This window comes from Homalodisca vitripennis, chromosome X, assembly GCF_021130785.1.
Source record: "Homalodisca vitripennis isolate AUS2020 chromosome X, UT_GWSS_2.1, whole genome shotgun sequence".
Classification (NCBI taxonomy): domain Eukaryota; kingdom Metazoa; phylum Arthropoda; class Insecta; order Hemiptera; family Cicadellidae; genus Homalodisca; species Homalodisca vitripennis.
The window spans coordinates 15,414,391-15,440,482 of record NC_060215.1 but is presented as its reverse complement, the minus strand read 5'-3'; the positions used below and the strand labels follow the sequence as shown (position 1 = coordinate 15,440,482).

Below are 26,092 nucleotides of genomic sequence, written 5' to 3'. Positions count from 1 at the left end.
GAGGTCGCGGATAAAGTAAATAGCTTCCTTATCAGTGTCTGTGATATAAGCAAATTGCACAACAAACCTTGCATCATTTCATTTAGGTCAGATAATGGGTGTTATCCTTCTTCCTTTTATATTACACCAACAGATGCAAACGAGATCAACAAAATTATTAAAGAATTAAAAAACAAAAAAGTCGACGGGATACGATAACATCACAGTACTGCTAATAAAACAAATATCTGAAAAAATAGCTCCTTTACTATCTCATTTAATCAACTAAGTTTTTCAACTGGTGTTTTTTCCCGAGGCGCTAAAAAAGGGCATTGTTATTCCACTGCTTAAAAAACCAAAATTCTCACAGTCTAGATAATATGCGTCCAATTAGCCTGCTATCAGTTTTTTCAAAAATTTTTTGAAAAAATGCATGAAAAAAAGACTAATAACATATCTAAAAACAATAAACTTTCAAAACAATAGGCAATTTGGTTTTACGCAAGGCAAGTCAAACCGAAGATGCGCTGATAGATTTTGTTTCATTATTATAACAACAGCTTCAATAACAGTTGTAAGACATCTGCACTTTTTGTTGACTTCAAAAAAAGCTTTTGATTTTGTGGATCATAATATTTTATTATCAAAGATGGAGGCAATTGGTATAAGAGGTGTAGCATTAAATTGGTTTTCAAGTTTTCTCACGGGTCGCACCCAACAAGTGCGAATAAGTAATCATTTAAGTTCACCCCAGGTTGTTAAGGCCGGAGTGCCCCAGGGCTCTGTTTTGGCTGCAAATCTATTAATTATTTTCATAAATGATCTACTGAATCGGGATTTTGAGGGCAACATATTTGCTTTTGCGGATGATATTGCTTTTGTATACTCTGATAAAATTAAAGACAACCTTTATTCTCATATATCTCACGACCTTTAATATTATTAAACAATGGTGTGAAGTAAATAAAATGATGTTGAATACAAACAAAACAAAATATATAAATTTTGATCACAAAAACTTTCGATTTCCGTTTTCCAATAAAATACCATAACGATACCTTGTAATAATATGTTGAACTGTAAACTGTGCAATCATTGAAAAAAGTAAGCTCTTTTAAATACCTAGGAATAAATGTTGATGAAAATCTAACATGGAAAGCACATGGAAACCTTTTGCATAATCAAATAAAATATAACTTACGTAAGTTTTATTTTTTAAGAAACTTTTGTGACGTAGTCTTGCTGCGTAGTTTGTATTATGGACTAATACACTCTAGACTGCAGTATGGCATTGTTTGTTGGGCAGGTGGGTCAAAGACAGTTATCGACAACTTGAGAAGAACACAGAATATGTTTCTACGCATTATTCTAAAAAAGTCCACATTAGTATCTTCATTTCCTCTTTACCAAAACCTTAAACATCCTCCCTATACAACATTTGTTTCACTTTTAAAACACATTACGACTTTTTTATTGCAGAAGTGGCAACAGAGGGTTCTCAAGGAGCCACTATCCAAGATGGCCTATCCAAGATGGGCCGACAAGTAACATTTAGTGAAAGTGACCTCTTATTTAAGTGCAGTATTAGTAGTGATTAATCCAACAAAAAATCACCACAGTGCTCACAACACTACAACTAACAACTGTAAGTTTGTTCCATTAAGAAAAAACAACATTTTACTCACCAGAAAAAAACACAATTTCCAATACAAGCCAGGGAAGTTTCTTTCCAAACAGATTTAAGCATAATTCTAATAAAAAGCAACTACACTCAAGAAAAAAGTACTACTATTCAAACTATTATAAACTTCAGACAAAGCTGTTTTAAAGCAGAATTAATTAAGACAAATTTTTCAATACAAATAATTACTTAGATATAAAAAATATGACACATTGGCAGTGACGTAGTGCCAGCAAAATAATCATCAACTCCAACTCATCACTTCCTCCAACACAAACAACAAGTGTGGATGCCGACAGACTGCTGGACAAAGTGTGTCACTGCTGAGCGTGAGTGACCTGACACCTGCTGACACAACAGCCCTGACCTTGTCGTACATACTGTACACACAGCTGACTGTACAATCTCATTGACAACAGAAGTTAGCCTCTTTTACAACTTAAGGATTATTTCTCATAACACACTACAGCATGACCACTTTTAGACTGCCAAAATTAGTCATAGTCAGACAAAGTTATTAAAACTGTATTCCAGTATCTATTTTAACAATCAATATTTAAAAAAAATTGACAGATAATCAGACAAGTCTTTAAAACTGTTTTCCTACTACACCAATTTTCAATTAAGAATCCAGTATTTTTTATTTAAAAAAAATGACTAAATATCCTTGTGGAATGTGCACAGTAGGAGTCAAGCACAAAAGGAATTTTGTGCACTGGTGTTTTGTAACCAGTGGTACCATTCAAAATGCTTGGATTGGCCAGAAAAAAAGTTCTCAAAGCTTTCTTAAATTTGAAATAGAGAACTGGAAATGCAATAAATGTAAAACTGAAAATTTCAACTACAGATCTTACTTTGGATACAGTTAATGACCAACTGAACAACTCTGCTATAGGAGTAATACAAGAGAAATTACTTAACGTTCACAACTTAGAAGAAACGGATTTGGAAACTTCTCTCTCGTTAGCTGCTGAAGTTGGTAATGCCCTACTAACGGAAAACCAAAAATTAAAGCAGGACTTACTTGATATGACACTTAAAAACACAAAACTAACACAGGACTTTGAAGAATTAAAAAACCTACTCTGAAAAAAACTACCAATCACAGATTGAAGAGCTAGAAAATGACAGGGGAAAAAATTTTACTAAACAAATACAACAAACTAGTAGAAAATTTAACTTGTGTTGAAAACCAATTAGAAAAAGAAAAAGAAATCCGGATGGACCTCACTAAATTATTTGAAGAACAAGATAAAGAAAAGGAAGAGACCATCTGCAAACTTCTAAATGAAGTCAAATCCCTCACTCAGTTCAAAACAAATCGGACTAGCCAGGATCGGGAACCTAAAACTCTCAAAGATATGGAAACCCAAACTAGCAACAATGAGACACCCGATATAAGTCCTAAAAGCCTAATCTTTGTAGAACTAGTTCACATAAAGAGACGGCAAGAACCAAGCTGAGGAATTTATGAAGACTATACAAGCACAACTGCAATATACCACTTCGTATCCTAACTGTCCTAGTAACTCAATATCACAAAACTGCTCAGCCAATGATGACAAAGTTAGTGATGGACAAATCAATTGTAAAATATACAACCACTCAGATTTTCAGAGCCTGACAGCAGATAGAGACTCAAACACTACCCCAGGAATCAGCCAAACCTGTAGACAAAAACTGAATACTTCTGTAACAAATACTATGACTAAAATTATCAGACCATCAACCCCAGGAACCAGCCAAACCTGTAGAAAAAAAACTGAATACCTCTGTGACAAAAGACGTGACTAAAAATATCAAAACTGCAACCCAGGAACCAGCCAAACCTGTAGACAAAAACTGAATACTTTTGTGACAAAAAGCATGACAGAAAACAACAAAACATCAACCCCAGGAACCAGCCAAACCTGTAGAAAAAACTGAAGAAAACTAACACAACATCATCAGTTAGGAACAAAACCAACTATTTTTAGCATCTCTTTACAGGCTGCAAAATATGCTGCGGGTAACAATACCTCTCTAACCAAGTCCAACCTAACACCGCTAACATTAGAAAAGAAACCACCAATGACCGCAATAATTCGTCCCAGACAACGAAAGTATTGAGGAATTCTTCATGAAAAAACATAGATTTTTTTAAAAGAATCAATCAAAATTTCCTGAACAAACCAATCACACTGCACCGTACCCATGACATGGCCTCTGCTACTTCACAAGCAACATCAGTGACTCCCCCTACTGAACTAGACCAACACCACATAACAACTGAGACAGAAATACATCGGTTCCAAACCCTTTTTTAGACCATGTAAGCTCAATAAATCACCATCCATAACAAAACTCAAAGCAAAATCAGGACAACTACTTTTCTTTTCCACCAAAATATGGATAGAATGGCAAGCAAAATTGAGCGGCTAGAACACCTGCTGCACAATACAAATCCAGATTTTATAATACATGACAGAACATGGTCTAAAAAAGGGCACAATAGATCAAGCCATAATAGCTGACTACAAACTAATCAGTGCTTATGGCAGAAGTGAACACATTAAAGGAGGAGTCCGCCATATATAAACATAACCAAGTTTCCTATAAAACCGAAAGCGTAGGGTTAGAACAATACAGTATTGAGATGACTTGTGAAGTATCAGCTATTAAAATAAGAATGACCAAGAAAAAATGCTTATACTTACTTGGAGTTGTACCGACCACCAGGATCAAATTTTGACAATGTACTTAAAGTCCTGTCTGAAGCTCTGGACAAACTACCGCTGAGTGCTAAAAAAACTTGTTAGGGGGGATGTAAACATTGATAATCTTGATGAGACATCAAGAGAACGCAGTGCATTCAACGAACTGCTAAGGGGATATAACATCCAGAGATTAGACCTCCCACCTACCAGAATCACCGAAATCTCTATATCCTCAATAGACATAGTATGCTCAGATCTGGATCAAGACATGATAAGTGTAGAAGTGACTATCACTGGGCTATCAGGAACCACACTGGACAATACTGTACAATAGACATGCCAAAAGAGACCATAGGAAACATATATAATTCACAAAGAAATCTTACACATAACAATCTCCTTAACTTAAAGAACCGACTGTCTATGGAAACTTGGGACTCCGTCATTAATTCAAATGAGGTAGACGAAGCATATTTCCACTTTGGCACATCTTTCCAGTTTGCACTTGACTGGACTTGCCCTAAGGTGAGATCTCGTGCTAAGCAAAAAAAGGGAAAAATGATTAACTTATACCAGAGAAATGTCCATCCTTAAAGAAGAATTCCTGAAAGCACAAGATAAGTTTTTCCTAACTGGAAATCCAGATGACAAACAGGCTGCCACTGAACTTAAGAAAACATATGACCAAAAAACTTAAACAGTCAAGACAGGAGGCAAATGCTAACATACATACAACAAGCAGATAATAAATCCAAAAGCTATCTGGAACACTGTAAACAACGAGAGGCAAAGGAAGATAGGCGCTGAAACTACTAAAATAGAAATATATCATGACGGAGAACTGTTGACAGATACTGAAAGAATAGCTAATTGTTTTAACGAGTATTTTGCAAACATAGCTGAAGAAACGCTTAAAATAAATTACATAAACAATGATTCAGTCCCAGCCACTCAACATGGTCGAAGCAGTTCTAAAAGAAACTCTAACAACTTTGGAACCAACCACAGCTGATGAAATGTACAAAATTGTAAGGTCTCTAAGGAGTTCATCTTCTTCTGGAGTAGATGAAATATCAACAAAGATCCTTAAATGTTGTGCTGATGAACTAATAACACCCCTTGTAAAAATCACAAATTTGTCCATTCAAAAAGGCATCTTCCCATCAAAATTAAAAAATTGCTAAAATATATCCGAAATTTAAACAAGGTGACCCTCAAAACATTGCCAATTACAGACCTATCTCTCTTCTCCCATCAATCTCAAAACTTATTGAAAAAGTAACTCTTATTAGACTCCTAAAGTATCTAAGAGAGAACCAAATACTAACTGACAAGCAGCATGGATTCATCTCTGGAAAAATCTACCACAACTGCAATTATTGACCTAGCTGAATATATAATTGACAATATGGAGATCAGCAACACTATCACCAGCTTATACCTTGATCTCAGTAAAGCCTTTGATTGCCTTGGACATGAACTCATATTGACTAAACTTCAAAATGTTGGTATTAGACAAACAGCACTCAGTTGGTTTGAAAGCTATCTCAAAGGACGAAAGCAAATAGTGGAACTAAAGGAAACAACCAAGGGACTCACACAATTCACTACAATCTCAACCCCCTACCAGTGAGAAGAGGAGTTCCACAAGGCTCGGTCCTTGGACCAGTTTTGTTTATTTTATTTATAAATGACTTTCCAGAACACTTGAGAGAATATTGTCAAATGATCATGTACGCAGACGACACAGTTCTGCTTGCAGCAAATAGAAATACTGAACAACTGGAAATTAACACATACATAGCTTTCAACATGGCTCAAGAATATACAATGAGAAACGACCTCGTTCTCAATGAGAAAAAAAACAAAACAAAATGACTCTAGGCAGTAAAAAGGCCCTTGTAACTGAACTACCAAATATCCAAGCAGCTGATGAAGTTAAACATCTTGGCATAATACTTGACGAGAACATGCGCTGGAAAAACCATATAGACAGCCTCTGCCTAAAGCTTAACTCAGCATTGTTTGCATTAAAGAGAACCAAGACAACTAGTACTCATGAAGCCACGAGAACAGCATATCATGCGTTATTCGAAAGCCACCTGCGTTATGGAATAGCAGTCTGGGGTGCTTCTTCAGCTGGCAATCTCCACACAGAGTTCTGGTGATGCAGAAAAAAGCAATAAGGTTAATGGCTGGAAATAGGACCTAGAGAGAGCTGCAGAAACATCTTCAAAAACTGGAAAATATTGACAGTAACATCCATTTACATCATAGAAACCATACTTTACTGCATAACTAAGAATCCTCCAAAACAAAGAGATCTCCACGGCCACTACACTAGACAAGCAGGGGATTACACTCTACCAGTCCATAGAACAGCATTATACGAGAAAAAACCATCATATGCTGGAATGAAACTGTTCAACAAAGCTACCAGATCATCTGAAAGACAACCCAAGAGCTATATAAGAGAACCTTACGGTGTTGGCTGCAAGACCACGCATACTACACGCTCGATGAGTTCTTCTCATGGAATGATGAATTTTTAAAAAGACCTCTCGTTTAATAATACAATTCATTTTTTAAAAACTGTTTGACTCTGTAACATGTCTTGATGATGTTGTTAATAAAGAATATTGTCTATTGTCTATTGCCTATTGTCTATTGTCTATAATATGCGTAGTAATAAACTCAGACTATTCATGTTACCAAAAGTAAACAAGTTTATAATAAAACAATCATTCTTATATCTGGGACCGAAGTATTTTTAACAAGTTGCCTACTGAGAATTAAAAGAAATAGAAAATATAAACCTTTTTTGTAAAAAACTAAAAAATATGGCTTTTAGATAAAAAAAGAACTTACTTGTTTACAGGAAAATATTTGTTAAAATTATACGTATGATTAAAATTTTACGTATGATTAATTAAGTATTATAGTATTATTAGAGTATTGTATCTGTTTTGCCTTTGTATTTGTATTAAATATTAAAACTGTGTACTTTTATATATAAATAAAATCAAATAACTCTGTAATCGTAGTTTTTAAACGGTGTATCCATTGCAAACAAGTCTAGGCTCATTGTAAAAAAAATTGTAACTGTCTTATCTTATCTTATATTATCTACTGTTCGCCGCCTCCCCCACATCAAGACACCCCACAAACACTGCAAAGCTGCACGTCAAACCTTAATTGTACAGTATTACTGAACTGAACTCAAATATGTTATATTTTATTATGTATTGAAAATTTGTTAACTAGCCACAATTACTGTAACAGTGGTTAGTATTATTCCATTATTGCAATGTCTTGTAAATTTGAATTATTGTGGAATAAACTTCATTATATCATTATATCAAAAGTAAGAAAAAATGACAGATAAAGTATTAAAAATACAGGAAATTGGCTTATATACATATTTACATTAGACTAAAAAAAAATTAGTCTGAGTCACTCTCTGGTGGGGGTTGCTGCTTTCATCGCTATCATTTCCATCAAATCGTCATCAAAACAGCGCCTAATGGCACTTGAATTACGAAGTTCACTATAGGACAAATAATTACTCAATAAACAATAATATAAGTCACTTACAAATCAAAAGAACGAAGCAAAACAACAACGTCACGGTCACAGAGCGTCGGCCGCAAGACGACCGTAAACAGACAAACACGCATCGAAATCAGCTGACTATTCTTCTTACTCTTCCTCGTTAAACTTCTGAATGACATAGTTCTAATTACGTTACTAGATAGGGAATTTATTCCTACATGTAGCCTTATAAACCACATCGTTATTGAGCGAACCGTTCGTCTGTGATATGAAAAAAACTAACATATCGCACAGTGCGATAGTAGCACTTTGAGGGTTAAAACAACTATATAAGATTAGATAATTTTGCTTTCTTTCCAAGCATTATCACTTATTTTATCTTACTCAGAGGTAATAGTGATCAAACTTATAGGATATCATTAATTCATAGAAACGTTGTTAGAGTAATCATTGTCACAAATTGGATCATTGCAAACCTCATTTTATAAATTTAAAATGTTTAACTGTCATAAATCTAAATGTTTTTCATGTACTTCAAAAATGGAATAACTTATACTTAACAATTAAAGACACGACATCCAAAATTACAATACAAGGAAAATAATGTTCAGCGGGTTTTGAAAATCTCAAACAGTTATATGTCCTAGATGTGTGAAAATGTACGAAAAAAACTCCCTTCGAACTGGTAATAATTTTCATTCAGAAAAAGTAGTATAGACTTTTGGTTGATTTAAAATTTGATTGAATTCATAAATTCTTTGAATTTAAAAAAAAGTGTTAATGTAAAATTTTGTAAAATGCTTGTTATATTAGGTTACGTTACAGCTTACGTGTTACCAATAACAAAATAGTTACCATAGTTGGCGTAAATAATGATGTCTGTTGTTACAGAATTTCTAGATTGTATTGTATGTTGACTGAGTTGTTATTTAAGTTAGAATTGTAAACTCGGCTTTTATATTGCTTGCGTGTGAAGCTCAAAGAGAATTTCAAACATTGAAACTATTCAAACAAACAGACTTTCTTGTATTGTGCAAACAGCAGAATAGAATATACAGGGTGTCCCATGAAGAAACGGAGAAACTGTCATGACTTGTTTCTTACGGTGAAAATAACGAAAAAAGTTCATATACACATAGGTCCAGAAACGCTTAGTTAGCGAGCTAGCTATACAGGGTGAAAGATTTCGCCCAGATTTCAGTGCCACCGTTAAAAGGGAGCCCTATTAAATTATTTTGGGCATTACCCAGGACGTAAAATTTAATGTATATTATGCAAATTGAACTGAAAAATTGAATAAAATTGGTACCAGACCTCTAGCTGCAGTAATTTTTAAGATATCTGAAGAAATACGCAAAATTCGGTGTCCAAAAACAAGTTTCATTTAGGTTTCAAGTAGATTAACTTTGTTAAATGTGTAACAAACACGTAAAATTCTTTAACAAAACTTGTAAAGAATTAATTTCTTAAGATAATGATGTAAAATAAGCCAATCAAAATTATACGTAAACTTTAAGAAAATCAATTTTTAATTAAATAAATAACGTACGAAGAAAAATGAAATGTATAGTGTATAATGAAAACATGTTATGACATATTTTGATTTTACTTATTTAAAATTTCCCCAAGATGGTGCTTGATACTCGAGAATTGGCCGGTACAGTTGGTACACCACTGAGCAAGTCCTACAGGAAATCATACTGCTCACACTTGAAATATCAAAAAGTTGAAAGTATAATATCACATCTTTCAGAAAATATTTTGACAATTTTCACACATTTAACATAGGTGAGTAAGAATAAAATAGTAAGAGGTTGATACCTGAAGAGTACGCAGATTTATTTGATTTTAGGCTGTCCAACCTCTTGAGTCTCTTGTTGATCCTCTCCAGTTCTCCTATTCTGGTTTCAAGATTATCTGTGACTTTGCACAGCTCCTTGACAGCACCCACACTCTCCATCAGTATCCTCTCCTACAACATTTCATGTCAACTTCACGGATACACTCGGACTTTGCACAGCAATTAGGACTACTCTCAACAAGAATAAGATGCATTAACATGTTTGCGATGTCCAAAATTATTTTAATTTTTAAAGTGATGCATTTTCAACAAAAAAATGAAAAATCCTTGTAGATTTTTTTTCAAAAACATGTTCTGGAGTGATTAAAACTGTCCGTGACATATTTTAATGTCCAAAATGCAGCCAGATAATATTCTGAGTATTACAAAATCACTGCCACGTGATCCAATGTCGAGACACAAAGCACATTTCTTATAGACAGCATGACTCACTGGTGGGTCACACGCTGTTACAAACATGTTAATCAGTACAAAATTGAATAAAGAAACGGTTGATCCAATATTTAAAAATTCGTAGATAAAACATCTGCTCATTGAGGATTATTGTTTTGCTCTATGGATTTTTCAACCCACCTTACCGAGAGTAACTGGAACTTTTTTGCTTTCACTGATAATAACATTGCTGAAGAAGCATACGTAACGTAAACAGGCAAGTTGAATGGCTAAAGTATTTATATCTTAAACATAGTTTTAAGCAACAACAGCCATTCAGTACAGTGAAATAAATGAAAACCATAATAATTGATCACTAAACCTTTGTAAATATTGGAGGTGTAGTTGCAGCAGGAATTTGCTCCTATGTGGATATTATTAAACTATGGTAATAAATTTCGACTTTAGCTGAAATTTGTGTTTGAATATTATAAAGTCTAATATAGTCGATAAATCCTATATCTGTCCTTATTTTTTAGAAAGGGTGTAAAATAGTATAATAATAATAGTTTTTAGTGTAGTTTTTTTAGTGTCTTCACTCCATCCCCAAACTTTCTGCAATAAGATCTGTAGGATAGATCACTGCAATCTGTGATCCAATCCTATCTGAAGAGATCCAGTACTAGTGAAAGCAAAGTCTTGTCTCTTTCCACAAGTTTTTCATTCCGAGCGGAGTCAGTGACTTAAGGAATGGAAAAGTTGGTTCCAAACCAACTGCTATACTGTGTGAAATAGCTAGTCAGCAACAGTACAAGAATTTGTAACCTTGAATAATTATCCACCATATAAACAAAACTGTATAGCTTACACAGTTGAATTATTGAAATATTTCGGTCTCGCGGTGGAGAGTCAACTGCAGTCAACAGTTGTTAAACCCTGGTATAGTATTACAGTGTGAATACATTATTATAGTGAAGTTAATGTTGCAATAACCAGTTATAGTTAATGATAACTATACTGATAACCAGGTCAAAGTGTACCTGTACTGCATACGAGGGCAGGTAAGGAAGGTTGGACTTTTTTTCTAGCCTGTTGCAAAATCTGTTGCCCTATCAGAACACCAGGATCACTGAGACCACGTGTTGTAAGCTAGCCTGGCTACTTGTTGTACCTTGGTTTGGTGCTTCACAGCTTATCAGGGAGAAGCCTATCAGAGTCAATTACCAGGCTTGGTTTCCTTTCTTTTAACTGAAACTAGTCCAAAAAATTGAATGGTTGCAGTTTTCTCCACTAAAAGCGAATATGCAAGATAATCTGCAATGTATACAGCTTAACTTCAGAATCAGTAACATTGCCTCTGGGATTTACATCCCTTGCTAGTAATCAATCTTTGTGATAAATGTCTCCTGTACGATATGATAAGTCGTTTGAAAGTACCTGTTTTTATTGATCAGTCGTAGTCTAGTAGAAGTATGTACGTTAAATTGTAATTGATGTAAATTCTTATTTATAATTTTTTTAACTATCCTAAATTGTTCTGAAAAGCTGATTTTCCAGCCACAGTTGTGCGAGGAAGCATTGTGAATAAAATATTTTTCTGGTCTGCTTGACAAAAGTGGTGCAACTAACAGTTATTCAAAGCCACTGTTTCAGCTTCAGTAAATCTTAGCTCTTGTTTGGTACCTTATTGACGACGAGGAAGTTGTCAATGCGAGTGCCACTGGGCAAGACTACGTCGCCTGCAGGCATAACCGCTTCAGGAAGGATGTTTCTGAGTTCCTGAGCAATGATGCCGGTGTCTGACTGTGTATCCAGCCCACAGTGGTTGCTGAACTCCGGGTCATATCGGTACTTCACCACCCGCAGCTGCCGCACATTTATCAGTTGCTGGGCTGAGTCACACTGAAACCCAGCCGGATACTTCAAAAAAACTGCCAAAAGTCAAGGTCTACTGGAAATAACTAAAGCTATTAAAACTGTTGGCCGGAAATTTCAGAAAAAGCGTTACATAAAACAATAAAATACCCACATACAATTAAGACTTTAAGAGAATGAATAAAAGGAAGTTAATATTGCCACCTCTTCTTTAACCTCCTTACTTACGTCTAGGTGCCTGTGGTCCATCCTTTAGTATATGAGAGATAACCTGTTTTGATTGTCTCAATCTTGTGATCTTTCTCCACATTTCGGATCTGTCCCTCTTTTAACAGGCATTTACCAAAACACTGATGTAAGAGAAGGCAATTCCATCCCAGCTCTAACCCTAACAATAAACTTTAAGAACCTTTTTTGACCAGGGCAACCGCTATTTCAGCCCATCACTTCACGACCCGAAACCCAAGTAAGGACTACTTTGTTCCTCTTTGCCTGTTCAATTAAAGCCTGCATCTTGCATCTTCATACTATCCCTGATTCAAAAGTATAAGCATCTAGCATCTTTACGAGAAGAGCAGATTCCTGCACCACTATGCGTTTATTATTTATTGCATTGTTTATTTATTCCTGCATTTATGTTGGGAGTATTCTGAAGATACCTTCATGAAGGAAAGAGAATTTTTCAGGACATTTGCCATCATTCAGTGGAACAAAAAATCAGTAACACTACGTTTCGAGATCTGTAATCTGATCTCTTCTTCAGGTAATAAACCAATGCGGAGTCACAGTATGGTTTTAAGAAGTTCATTTAGCATGAACCAATAATAAAAAAAGGGTCGATTCCTGCCTCCCTTCCATTTTATTGCCGCCATCTTGTTTCTACCATGGCGATCGCCATTTGCTATTGGCCTTTGGTCAGACGTAGGTGGTTGATCAATGAATACAGACGTATTTTGACCTTTATTCTTTAGTTCAGTTTTAATAATTAGTCTTGTGTTTAGTTTTTTTATTAAGTGCATGTTTTAGAGTTAGTGAAGTTGACACACAACATGGTGGTTGTGACTCCTGACTTACGCGTGTCACAATGCTCTGGTATGATTTGTTTATTTTAGCCTAGTTTGTTTATGTTTAGGTTAGTTATTTACCTGAAGAAGAGATCAGATTGCAGATCTCGAAACATAGTGTTACTGATTTTTTGTTTCACTGAACGGTGGCAAATGTCCGAAAAATCCTGTTTCCTTCACAATCCTTCCAACGTCAAAAATAAACTTTAAAAAAAGATACCTTCATATTGCTCCACACACAAAATTGATTTACAGACATGTGTAACTGTCACAACGGTAAGTTTTCAATACATATTCAAGGGTGTAATCCAATTACTTATTACTTCAAGAAACAAACAGACAAAATTATTTTCCTGTCTTTGTTTTACTAATAAACATAACTTCATAAGATAGGACAGTGTGATTACCTCCTGGATATCCCGTTTGGCTCTGAGATCACTGGGCTGGACAATGTGTCCCGTAACCTTCATATTGCCATGGACCACCAGAGCCTCGTCTGGTCTGTCTGTGTTGACTCCCACACGGCCTGCGTGATAGATGGAGTCAGCTGCTGCACCGCGCTGCCAGCACAACTCCACGTCTGACTCAAACTGACCGGGATTGGATGCCTGGAACAGGAAGGCCTAAATTACTTCAGCTTCTTGCTTTACTCACAGACAAGATACTTTAAACTTAAGTACAAAAATATACTTAATTCTTAATTTATACCCTAACAAAATGGAAATGACAAGAATTACCTTTAAGCAGTATTCAGTTTATCCTACAATTTCATCAGTTTAAGACCTGTACAAATACAGTTGACTTCCTAAGCCTAGTTTGGTGCAAGGGAGCATTTATACAAATGTAGTTGCCCCTCTACGGCCTGAAGTGGTACAAGGTGAAAATTCCATTAAATTTGTTTAAGAGTTTTCTTGTGGAAAGAAAATATTGAATATAATAAACTGGCAAATTTGTACAGCACATCAAGATTATTTAAGTTAGGTGTATCACAAGGAACGATTGTATCTACCATTTTATTGTTTACAATTAAAATGATTTACTAAATTTAAATTTTTATGGAATTGTTAGTGCTTTTCCCAATGGCATCGCTCTCTTTACTAATATAATGATGAAGCTGGAACTGGTGAATAAATATATCGCTGTAAGAAAATCTAAGTAGACTAACATTGATTTTTATACATCTTTCCAAATATTATTTTATTGCAAACCCTGCAATTTAGGTAATTTCAACTATCAACCTTTGAAAAAGGTACAAAATATTTAGTATTTAGGAATTATGCTTAATGAAAAAATCATCTTTGAACATATGCACTTATTTCAATATACAACTATAAGCTCAAATTTGATTTTTTGAGAAATTTTTGTAATTTATTCCTATTAAATAAATTTTCGTTGCATTAATACATTTTATATTGCAATACAGAATAATACAAAGGTGTGTCAAATATAAACAGGCTCATTATAAAATTATAACTTTGTGTAATTAAGTTTAAAACTATATAGTATTTTTCTACACAGTCTCCCACCCAAGATATACTTTTTCTAATTGGATTTGGAGCTTTTTATTCCATTACATAAAGACTCTTTGGTCGTTCTTTTATGCAGTGGAGCACAAAAATGTATTTCCACCACTTCGTTGATTGGTTATCTGTGTACTGCCAATAATTAATAAATGAAGCTGCCAGTCTCCGCCAATTTGATTTTCGAATCTCATAAATCAATTCTCGGATACGAATCTCATAAATCAATTCTTCGGATACAAATCTCATAAATCAATTCTCGTATACGAATCTCATAAATCAATTCTCGTATACAAATCTCATAAATCAATTCTAGGATACGAATCTTTGTTGAAGATCAGTGGATATGACATTCGACTTTGACACGTCCAATAGTTATTATCAATATGCCATACAAAATGATGTATTAAACAGAAAATTTTGATGACTTCAAGTGATAATCCATGACTTTCTTGTTACTTTTGTGAGGAATATTGTATGTACCACATGTGCTTCTATGTATTACGTATCATATATAGAATAATAATAGAATTTTAAAATCGTAATAGTAATATATATTTTATATAGCCAGATTTTAGGACTAAATACAATGATGGGTTTCCTAAGTGAACAACAAAAGGAGGAGGTCACCTGTTAGGATGAGTTAATTTACCCAACACATCAAACTACCTACCGTTAGATGACACTTTTCACAAATCTGATTTTTAAAACCACTGCATTGGGAATTTGATGTTAGGCCACTAATAACAACACTCTTATCTCAGTAACATAGTGAAAAAACTATATAGCCCCTTATTTCAGTTTTGCTTTGCTAAATGTGTAATAAACTTATACTCTTTTATTTTGAATTAATACATGTTAGTACGAAAACAGTGTTAGAAAGTAAAGAATATGGGCAGCTTATAACAAAAAACTGTGAAAAAAGATAAATTATAATTAAACTACAAAGACACGATCATTATCTGTTTGGATTAACTCCAAAACGATGAACATATTACGATAATGGAAGTTGGCCCTACTCAAAATTATAGGTAGGCCTAAATAAAAACTATTCTCTTGACTTCTCACTGATGAGAATAACATCTTGTTCATATAACAGCTGAATAACTCAACAAGGATCACTTCTGGCTGGTTTATACCTTCCAGTGAACCTACCACTGGGAACAGCACAAACCGATGTGTCACTTAAATCTGGGCAACCTTATGGATGTCCAAGAGCGGCACATCACTAAAGGCAAATGACGAGCTTCTGGGGTGCAAGGGCAGTTTGATAGGTCTAGTCTACTGTGGGAGATTACTGTTAGAGTTGGTGGGATTCGTTCCCTAAATATCAGAGGTTCTTGCTAGCCTCAACAAGGGTGTGCCACCCCCTGCCTGCTTCGATCGGAGAGGCTGGTTCAAAGCTGGCCTTCCCTTCTTCCGGGGAGACATGACTTAAAGATGTAGTGCCCTAATTCTTCCTCATGGATCTCAATAGGAGACGGCCTCTACCCCATAACCTTACCCATCCTGAATATCCTGTCACTCCGGAAGCAGCGCTAAGGATCTTACAGGACTAAGTGCAATTTATAAGCTTCTTGTCCTAAAAGGGGGAAAAAACCCCGTGAATAAACAGCTAAAAAAATGGAGTAGTGGTTCACTTACCCTTACAATAATACGCTCTGATGCGTGGGACACTATCGGGTAGTGAGAGTTGTCACAGCAGTGAGCGTGGAGTCCCACCACCAGGTAGAAATATCTCTGGTCGGGGTTGGGTTTTCCCTTCTTGCGCATATTGTTAGATGTTGTCTCGCTGAAGTGTAGCCTGCCCACGGTCACTTTGGTCACTTTCTCTCCGTGCAAATCCACCCTAGAACTACTTCTTCTTACAATACTATTTTAGTGATCACCTATTGTATTTGATTATTACTGCAACAAAAATAGCACAATCTTCCCAAATGGACCACATTAAAAAATGTATAATCAAACGCATTCAAGTGTAAAACATCTCTTGAATGATGTTAGTCTAATTGGGATTTAGGTGTAATATTTCAAATGCCCTGGTAGTAATGCCACCTGAAATGCCTGTGGTTAGAAAGAGGCATTTTCCAAAGGTATGCATATCAACTCCATTGGCTTAAGGTAAGTTCTATCAAACAAAATCCACTGTCTTTGTGCCCCCTGCCATTCATTGGGCTGTCCAAGTACTGTCCTGCCCAGGTAAAGACTTCCAATAAAATAATGTTCCCAAAATCACAGGTCAGGTGTTAGAATATATTCTGCCAGTTGTAGCGAGCCATCCTCATGTTGAAATCCTGACTGAACCCACTGGGTTCACGCACATCCTATAGAGTTTGACAAACCATCAAAGACAAAAATTTGCAGAAACCTTACATGTAATGAGTAAAATGGGATAAAAGGGGCAGCCCTTTGGAAGCCCTTTTAGGTTGGCAGAACTGCAGGTTTTGAAATGGATGCTGATAACTCTGGCTAGCCACATGGCTAACCTGCACTCGTTTAATAATATCCTTTTACTATAAATACAACATATTTGTAAATATATTTTTAACCCAGGTTGTTGATGTGCCTTTAAAAATGGTAAATCGATGTCCAAGGTGGGTCTGCTTATAGAGTTCCATATAATTTACATTATTATAACAGATTGTAACAAGTGAACCTGCATGAACTACATCACCTGAGCTGCAAAGGTTATAACATGTTTTTTATTTTATATAACACATGAAAAACAATGTCCATCTGTACATAAGAGATAATCCTTAATACTGCGATGTATTTGAAAGAAAACACATAGAAAATCTTAACATCACAAATCCCAATAGACTAGGGATGTGATCTATCCAGAACTTGGATATCCAAAGCTCCTAATAATCAGCACAGTATTGTTTAAGTAACCTAAATGTTTTGTATCTCAGTTTTTGTATTGGTTGTAAATCCATTTTACACGCTCAGAATCCATTAAACACAGAGTTTCTTAACTAAAACGTTTAATGAAGTGTTTCGTATATTAGTATGGCATGAAAATCATATTGTCTAAATAAAAGTGTCTTTTGTGAGTGGTTACGATAGTGGACAAGTCAATTGTGACAACCATTTTATGAAGCCAGACTGTGGACCGCAATGATCCGTAGTTATGTTTCCTTGTGAAAGGAAATTGTTACATTTTAACATATAAAGATGTATTGTTTTGTAATGCACTCTATTTCTACATACCAGAGTTAGACATTAAGTGGAGAAAACAAAATGCCATTGAATAAATTCTCTGTTATACTATCATGCTATTTGCTTGCTTTCCGTTATGAATCCTGATTACATTCTAAGCGCTGTAAATAGCGAATGTAGCCTCACGGATTACAGAAAAAGTGGCTTGTGGAAAGATGAAGTGAATCCACTGCTCAGCTTTTAAATATAAATACAAATGGAAGATAAATGTGTGGCAGTGTTTAGAATGTGATGGGTCTTTTAAAAAATGTCCTGTCAGTGTCACGTGACCAGCACTTTGCCATCCGAGCGCAAAGGGTTAATCACAGGGGGGGGGTGGTTGAGTTGTAAATAGTAGTTTTTAATGTTTTTTATCCAATATATTTTTAGTTGTACTAAGTGATTTGTTGGCTTGATTATTGTTAGTAGTCTGATTTTTTCAAAAACAATAAGGAAAATGGTTTCTTTGGTTCCCACCAACCATGGAGCGTAAAAAGCGGTAGATCTACTGCAGCAAAAAATTGAAAGATACCAAACATTTTGGTAACTACAGCAAATGGGCTTGATAAGCTTTCGGATTATTCAACCCTTGTGATTTCATTCAAAATCTCTTTTGTTATTCAAACAACTTGAAAGATACACATTGATGTTTTGTACATTTCACTTATGACTTAGAGACAATCTGTAATATCTTTTAAAGAATCTTACAAGTATCACTAGACATTGTATGCTGCAAGAAGAAAATTAAAATAATGAATGAATGAAAAGGAGTTTGTCATGGCAATGAAGCAAAAAGCCTTGAAGACACTAAAAGGCACTGCTTTAAATGTCGGAGATATCAAAGAGGTTTTGGTGGAAATAAAAAAGGAACCAATGACAAGAAACTAGGGATACCTAAGATAAAATGCAAATGTATGTTACATTCAATTAAATTCTCATCAATCATATGGGTGTGCCATATAAAGATAGAGTAAAAGTTCATATGTTCATGAGGGTCATTTTGGGGTGTTAGACTGACACATCCCAAATAATTAAAGGTAAATTACAGCTATTAATGCAATCTTTTACTATAACTGGATAAGGATATACTAGCCACATATAACTAAGGAAAAAAAAACAAACAAACAAAAATGTGTGTGTTGATACTAAAACATTATGAGCATATCAATATTATGTAAAAAACAAAATACTTGTGAGCCGAAACATGACTTACAAGACAGGATGGAAAGCTTTCTTAGAGCGGTCACTTTGGCTCTGCTCGACTTTAATGGTCTGGCTAGGCGATTCCACCTTGACCCCGTAGAAGTGAAGGTGGAAACTGGAAATCTTACGAAGTCCATCTGGAGTCTTGACAAAGTGCGCGTCTCCCTGCAGCTGAGTGTGGCATGTTATCTGTAAAACCCCATAACAATGTTAACACTGATGGTGTACCTGTGTGATTCTACCTTCATTCCACAGAGTGAAGGTAAAATTTGGAGATCTTAGAAAGCGCATCCAGAGTCTTGACACGGAGACTGTCTTGCTTCAGCAGTATGGCATCCTATCTGTACAAACCCAACTCAATGTTATAAGTAATGAGACTGATTTTTTTTCTACCAAACTGGCAACACTGTAACTCTGACAGGAAGACATATGTTTCGCCAAAAGGCAGATCAACGTTAAGTATTAATTTCAGTATCTATAATTGTCATGTGAGTTGTAAACAAACTTCCAGCAAAAAAGTTTTTGACGTGCGTTCCAAAAATTAGAAAGACAACAGAATGGAAGTTTATCGAGATCCTATGGAACAAACTGAGAGAAATGTTGATTTTCTAAACCACGTCATCTTCTGTGGCGAGTCTTGGATTTTTTTAGTATGACCCAGAAACAAAACGTCAGAGTAAAGAATGACACACTACCAATTTACCTCATCTGAAAAAGGAAAGAATAAACAAATCTAAATTCAACTGATTTTCTTTCATTCATTACAATGGCATTGTCCATAATGAGTTTTCGCCTGCAGGACGAACTGTAAATTAACACATTTATCATGAAATCCTTGAAAGGCTGAGCAAAATAGTCATGTGCGTGAGACCATCCATCAAAGACAACTGGATGCTGCATCATGACAATGCGCCTTGCCACACTGCACTCTCAATTACTGAGTTTTTGACCAGACAAAACATTTCTGTTGTCCCTCAACCACCCTATTCACCTGACTAAGTTCTTGTGAATTTTCCTGTTCCCTAAGCTAAAAAGCCACCTCAAAGGACATCATTTTGTAAAAATTGAAAACATTAAACAAAATGTGACCCCAAATGAAGGACATTCCAGTTTCCGGTTTCGGCCTTCCAGCACTGCTACAAGGAGTGGGAAAACTGAATGAAGCGGTATGTGGCTTCCCAAGGGAACTATTTTGAAGGAGATATAGTTCACATATAAAAATATTTTACATAAAAAGTATTATTGAACCAGTCTTATTACTTTATTTACAGACCTTGTATTACTAATGTTGTATACTTCCATATATTTACTATTTGTAATGTTAATTAGAAATAATCCTGAGACATCATTAAATTTACTGAATGTAAGTAAACACTTAAACTCACATAAAAAGCACATATTTGAAATCTAATTACAGGCCAGGTTGACCTATTCTTAAATTCGTAACTGTTTATATTTATATTAGATTCTTTTCTGATTTATCTCTGTTATTGACTGAATAATACGTACATGCATGTATAGGAAATTTTTTACCTGAAAATGATTTTTCTTCTGGCACACAAAAGCATCATCAGCATTTGAAAAGTTGAAGCCTTTGTCTGCATCAACACGGTAATGAGGTACATGCCTACAAAAACATGCCATTGAAAATATATAAAATAATAACTAACCATTGCATTAGACATGAAGTGGATTTGGAATGAAAATTGACATTTCTTAGAGATAGCAGAAATATATTAAAAAATAATTGTTTGTAAAATAAATTAAAATTTAAGTGATTCTTTTTATAATTTTACAAGACTTATGTACATAAAAATAATTTGGGTTGTTGAAGAAAGTAAACACATTTTTAGTTAAGAATTATGAATGAAAGCATTGTTTTAATATGTGTTTTTTGCATCTAGAAACAGGTTTTTAAAATTCTTTCATAAAATAATTATGTTTTTCTGAAACAATCTAAAGTGTTACAAATTATATTTGAAACTGTTTTTATAATAAATTAAAAAAATCACTCCCATAAACAATTTTGTCATTCCATTTTATAGACTAATAAAAGAATTTTTACCAAGAATTTAAAATTTTTTTTTCAGATTTTAAACAATAAAAATAAAAGCAAGTAAAAATGTTACCGTTTATTTTTCAATAAATAAATATTAAGTTAATTCCACTAGCTAAAATATTGAAAAAAACATTGAAACTGATTGATGATTTAAGCCTTTATATTGTAAAATATAAGAACAAGCAAATTAAGTGACATAGGTCTTGGCTCTGCTGGACAATACCTCCTCGCCCGACTGTAAGGATAAATTTTATTGAAAGAGAGAGAAAACTTTTGTATTTTTAATAAAATCAACAATATTTGAAGTATATTGCTTAGAGCTACCATTGCAAAAACTCGCATGTATAGTCCGGTCAATTTAGCCCAAAAATAGGGGTAACCTTGCATTAATTTCCAGAAACCTGAAAATTTGCATAGATGTTAGGGACACCATTATTATGAAATTGTGATAAGTCCCCATCGATCCCATGTCTGCAAAATCTTTTAATCAAGGTCAAATTTCGCAAAAATGGATTTTTAAAATTTTGCAGCGAAACGGTGAGTTTTATGATAAAATATGTCAGACGAAAATTGTAGTCCATGCAGTTATCCACAAAAATTTTCCTTACCCTTTTCTTTCATAACACTAACCATTTTTGAGAAAAAACAATTACAGAACTTTCTTAAGCTGTATTGTCCATAATAAGCATGACTAAGCTGCCTATGATATCATTGGGCTTGCAATATGAGTAAAACTATAAGTCTGCGAGACTAATACATTCTTATTGACCGATAATTCTGAGAATATGATGTTAAAAAAACGGAGCCCTAATTTTAAGGGACTACGTGCCGTTGAACAACATCTTCCTGCCATTCCATTGTTCGCGTGGCCGTTTCATCTACCCGCTTTTCTGAGGTCGCACTTAAATCACGGTTAGTCTTGAAAATTCCTTAGTAGTGAAAACACATAGTTATTTCAAGTGTTCTCTGCTAGAGTTTGTGCTGTATTAACTTTTTGTTGAAAATATGTCGCAATTCTGTTTTATTTTGCACTAAACTTTTATCTTCAAGCGAATGTGTCACTGTTGGTTGCAGCATGACAACGTTAAGTAACGTGAGTATTCAATATTTTGAATGGGTAAAACAACAATTTTTAAATTGTTTGAAAAAGAAAATTTTATTACTGCCTTGTGCACAAGCTTTCGAAAATATTGATTCTTTACCAGAAACTCTAATTAACAACGGAATTCGCTTTCTTCTGGTTGTATATGGAGCTAAAAAAAAATTACTTCCAATTTTTTTTTTTTTTTTTTTTTTTTTTTTTTTTTTTTTTTTTTTCCTTCTGAGGGAAGAGGACACTTTGTCCCCCCGCACCTAGTCCTAAAAGGACCTTTGCGCCTCCCTTACTTTAATTTGTGCCCTCAAAAACCGAGGCTTTTGCAAAAACCAATCAGATTTAAATCAACATCTGCCCTTGGACCCCCCCTTGGGGAGCCCTTAAGGGCTCCTGTTCTCTAATGTCCTTGGGGCTGAGGAGATATGCTCCTAAGTATCTTTTCCTAGTCTCTACGATGGCAGGACAATCCAACCAGATGTGCTCTGCTGACTCCTCCTCTTCTCCACAGAGTCTACATTCGCTGCTCCCGACTAAGGCCCACCTTCAAAAGGTGCTTCCTCAGAGGGCCATGTCCTGTCAACATTCCTAATATCAGTCTTATATCCTCCTTATTCTGGTCTAGGAGAGCTATCCACTCTTTTGCATAAGGAGAGATAAACATTTTGGATATTCTTAAACCCGAGGCTCTACTCCAATTCTTGTATCTTGTCCTCTTTTCCCAATCTTTGACCAGAGCTTTTAATGTTGGAGAAGGCTATCCCACAACCTGGCTCAGGCCCCACCAATGTGGATTCTGCTCCCTTTTTGGCGAGGATGTCCCGCTTTTTCATTCCCATGAATTCCTTCATGACCGGCACCCAACCGAGTGTTACTCTGTTATTTGTTGCTAGCTCTGCTAGAGCATTCCTGCATTCCCAGACCGCTTTCGAATCAATCGAACAGGTATCCAGTGCCTTCAGTGTGCAGCCTGACTATCAGAGAGTATTAGGTATGATAATCCTTTTGTCCTCAACTGTGTGAGTCTTCTGGAATTACTTCCATAGACAAATTATGTTACTTATCTTTTGCAAAATAAACACGTAATAAAACACGTGTGCAATTAGCTTGCCTTCCTCCAACAGCGGCTTCTGTTCACCAACATTTTTATCATGTATATTACCAGGTTTAGGTGTGGCTTGGTAATCAACTAGATACAGAACAATGGGGTGGAAGCATGTCAATAATGTATTGGAACCAACCCACACGCTCCTTCCTCTGCACCAGAAAACAGGAAGGAGAAGAAGAAATAATTAATGACAATGATGATGAAAATAAAATAAAATATGGTTACAACCAAGTATAACGGAACTTGTCACTCGAGCTGTACCTAATCGACAACGACCACTCTGACAAGAGAGCAACGACTGAAAAGAAGAAGAATAACCAAACATTACAGAATTTATTAAATTTTACTGGAATAGATTGTGGAATAGGCCTACAGGGGAAACCACATTAAGAAACTCGCTAGGTACACTACCTCATAGGTGACGTGGAAACGTGTACACATTATAGACAATACAGCATAAAAAAAGTTTGTAATTGCTTTTTCTCAAAAATGATTAATGTTATGAAAAAAGCGTAAGGACAAGTTTTGTAGATGATTGCATTATTTACAATTTTTGTCTGTCATATTTTTTCATAAAACTAACCGTTTCACTTAAACATTCAAAAAACCCATTTTTGTGAAATTTGACCTTGAATATAAATTTTTGCAGACATGGGATCGATGGGGACTTTTCACAATTTCATAACAATGGTGTCCCTAACATGTATGCAAATTTTCAGCTTTCTGGGAATTTTTGTAAGGGTCAATGTCTAAATTGACCGGACTATGTATTAAATTAAACAGATCACCAATGATTTTTTTTAAAGGAGAAACCGATCCCCTTTTAAGCCTTATTCTGTCCGTCCTCATGGACCACTGGCCTGTGTGAGGATCTTATCAAACAGAATAAGGGGGAGAGTCGATACAGTACAAGGTTGATGGTACCGATAAAAAGTGCAACGGTCACAGACAGGATACACCAGGTAATTGAAATTTTGAAGGATTTATGAACAAATTAGAATAATGTTTAAACTACTACTTCTGGGTTTAATTGACGCTTAAGGTTTTTTGGCACGGTATTCTGAGCCCAGTAGGGTCTCAGGTACTTCTGAAATATGTATTGATACTATTTTGGTTGATGAACGTAAAACCCATGTTATCGAATTTAGTTGTAATCACATTGTCATATTTCAGACAGTAAAAAAACAGAGATGATTTTCAATATTTATTACATTTTAAAAATCATTTAATAAATATAACATCTACGTCCTTGGAATTGTGTTAGACAACAATTATTTATCATGGAATACATATAAAAAAATTCCATTAATGAATTAAATCTATATATCGCTACCAAGATATTTTAAATTCGAAAAAAAAGGAATATTTTGTAAACAGTTATTAAAAAACTTAAAAATTATGACCTTACGTTTTATAACATAGAGCTATAATGCAATAAATATCACTATTCTGATCAATATCACCACACATACAACACTTAGTGTACAGGGAACAATCCAAAACATGTCAACGTCTTAGTTGAATATACTCCTTAATATATGATTTTAAGATTGTACATATAATAATAAAATATTGATAAAATTTATACTCAACAAAATTGGCATTTGGATGAACCCTTCTCCCCACAGCTACATTATATGTGAAATTTGTCACACAGCTCTTATTGGCTGCTCAAAATTCACTTACTGTATAGGCTCCTCCCTAAAACACACTCTTTAGTGGTCTGTACAATAATTGTTTAACTGTAATATGTGTGTAAGCACTTGTCCTATTGTACACTCTCTACACTCCCCTACCTTCAAATAATTTCCTTTTTATAATTCCATAAATACTTCCTGCAACATAGTTTTCTACAGCACACAAGCTCTTTCTTTCTCTCTCTCTCCCTCCCCTTCCACCCTCACCCCTTATTTTCAATATCACTCTCTCTATTTCTTGAATAGGCAGATTGACTAGTACAAAGTACACATTGTACAGCAATGACTTACAATTCTTTGAGATTTTGGTCACAAAGTGTGAGCCAACTGGTTTGCTGGAAAGGCTGGAACCGGATACACTGGAAGCTGGTAGAGTCCAGATATAGACTCCCCTCTCCAGATCCATCCTGGAAACTCAACTCCTCGTCTCCACATAAATCTACAAACATTCCAATACACATCTTTAAGGTCTAAGTTTTTCGATTAGTTTTTAAGATTTTTATTATGGTAATAAATTTTATGATTAAATAAATTACAGGCTTTGTTCTTATCTAACGTTTGATTAAGATCAAAATATAATTAAAATTGACTGTTACATATTGAATAATGATTTTTAAATTAAGTTAGCTTGGGTTTGGAAACCTGACAGAGTTCTTTCACGTAGAACTTGGAAATCCCTTATTTGGAAACATTACGTACAACTCGTATTCAAAATTAATTTTTCAAGTTAGTTGAGAATGTTTTCTTGAGCTATCGACTATATTACATCTGAAAATATATTCTCAGTTCTATAACAGAAAGCCATTAAACTAGACACTTAGAGCTAATTCTACCAAAAGTAAAAATTCTCGTTAAAATAATGGTAAATACTTTGATCTACAACTGTTTTGCTATGATCTGGTGACACAATCTTAAATTGTTTTAAGCGGTACTTAAGGCTAAGGTATATCTGTTCTATAAAAAAATATATTCAACTACAGTTAGACTACAATTAAATGATAAGTACAGTTCTTGAAGACATCTAATAATGCTATGTAGGTAATTTTTGACCACACTGTGTAGGACAGATATGGCAAAATAATGTACACTATTACGACGTTACATAATAGAACGCATCTCATTGATGTTTAAGGC

General features: G+C 34.8%; 1 protein-coding gene across 1 annotated transcript in view; it reads right to left on the bottom strand.

Moving 5' to 3' along the window:
• LOC124369378 (myelin regulatory factor) overlaps nucleotides 1-26,092 on the bottom strand; it is a 127,470-nt gene that overhangs the window by 14,445 nt on the left and 86,933 nt on the right. Inside the window, exons 8-14 of the mRNA XM_046827378.1 lie at nucleotides 25,250-25,397; nucleotides 20,535-20,628; nucleotides 19,012-19,190; nucleotides 16,245-16,449; nucleotides 13,488-13,688; nucleotides 11,825-12,043; nucleotides 9,730-9,880 (exon numbers count right to left, since the gene is read on the bottom strand). Of these exons, the coding sequence (XP_046683334.1) occupies nucleotides 9,730-9,880; nucleotides 11,825-12,043; nucleotides 13,488-13,688; nucleotides 16,245-16,449; nucleotides 19,012-19,190; nucleotides 20,535-20,628; nucleotides 25,250-25,397 (1,197 nt within the window). The remainder of the gene's footprint in view (nucleotides 1-9,729; nucleotides 9,881-11,824; nucleotides 12,044-13,487; nucleotides 13,689-16,244; nucleotides 16,450-19,011; nucleotides 19,191-20,534; nucleotides 20,629-25,249; nucleotides 25,398-26,092) is intronic.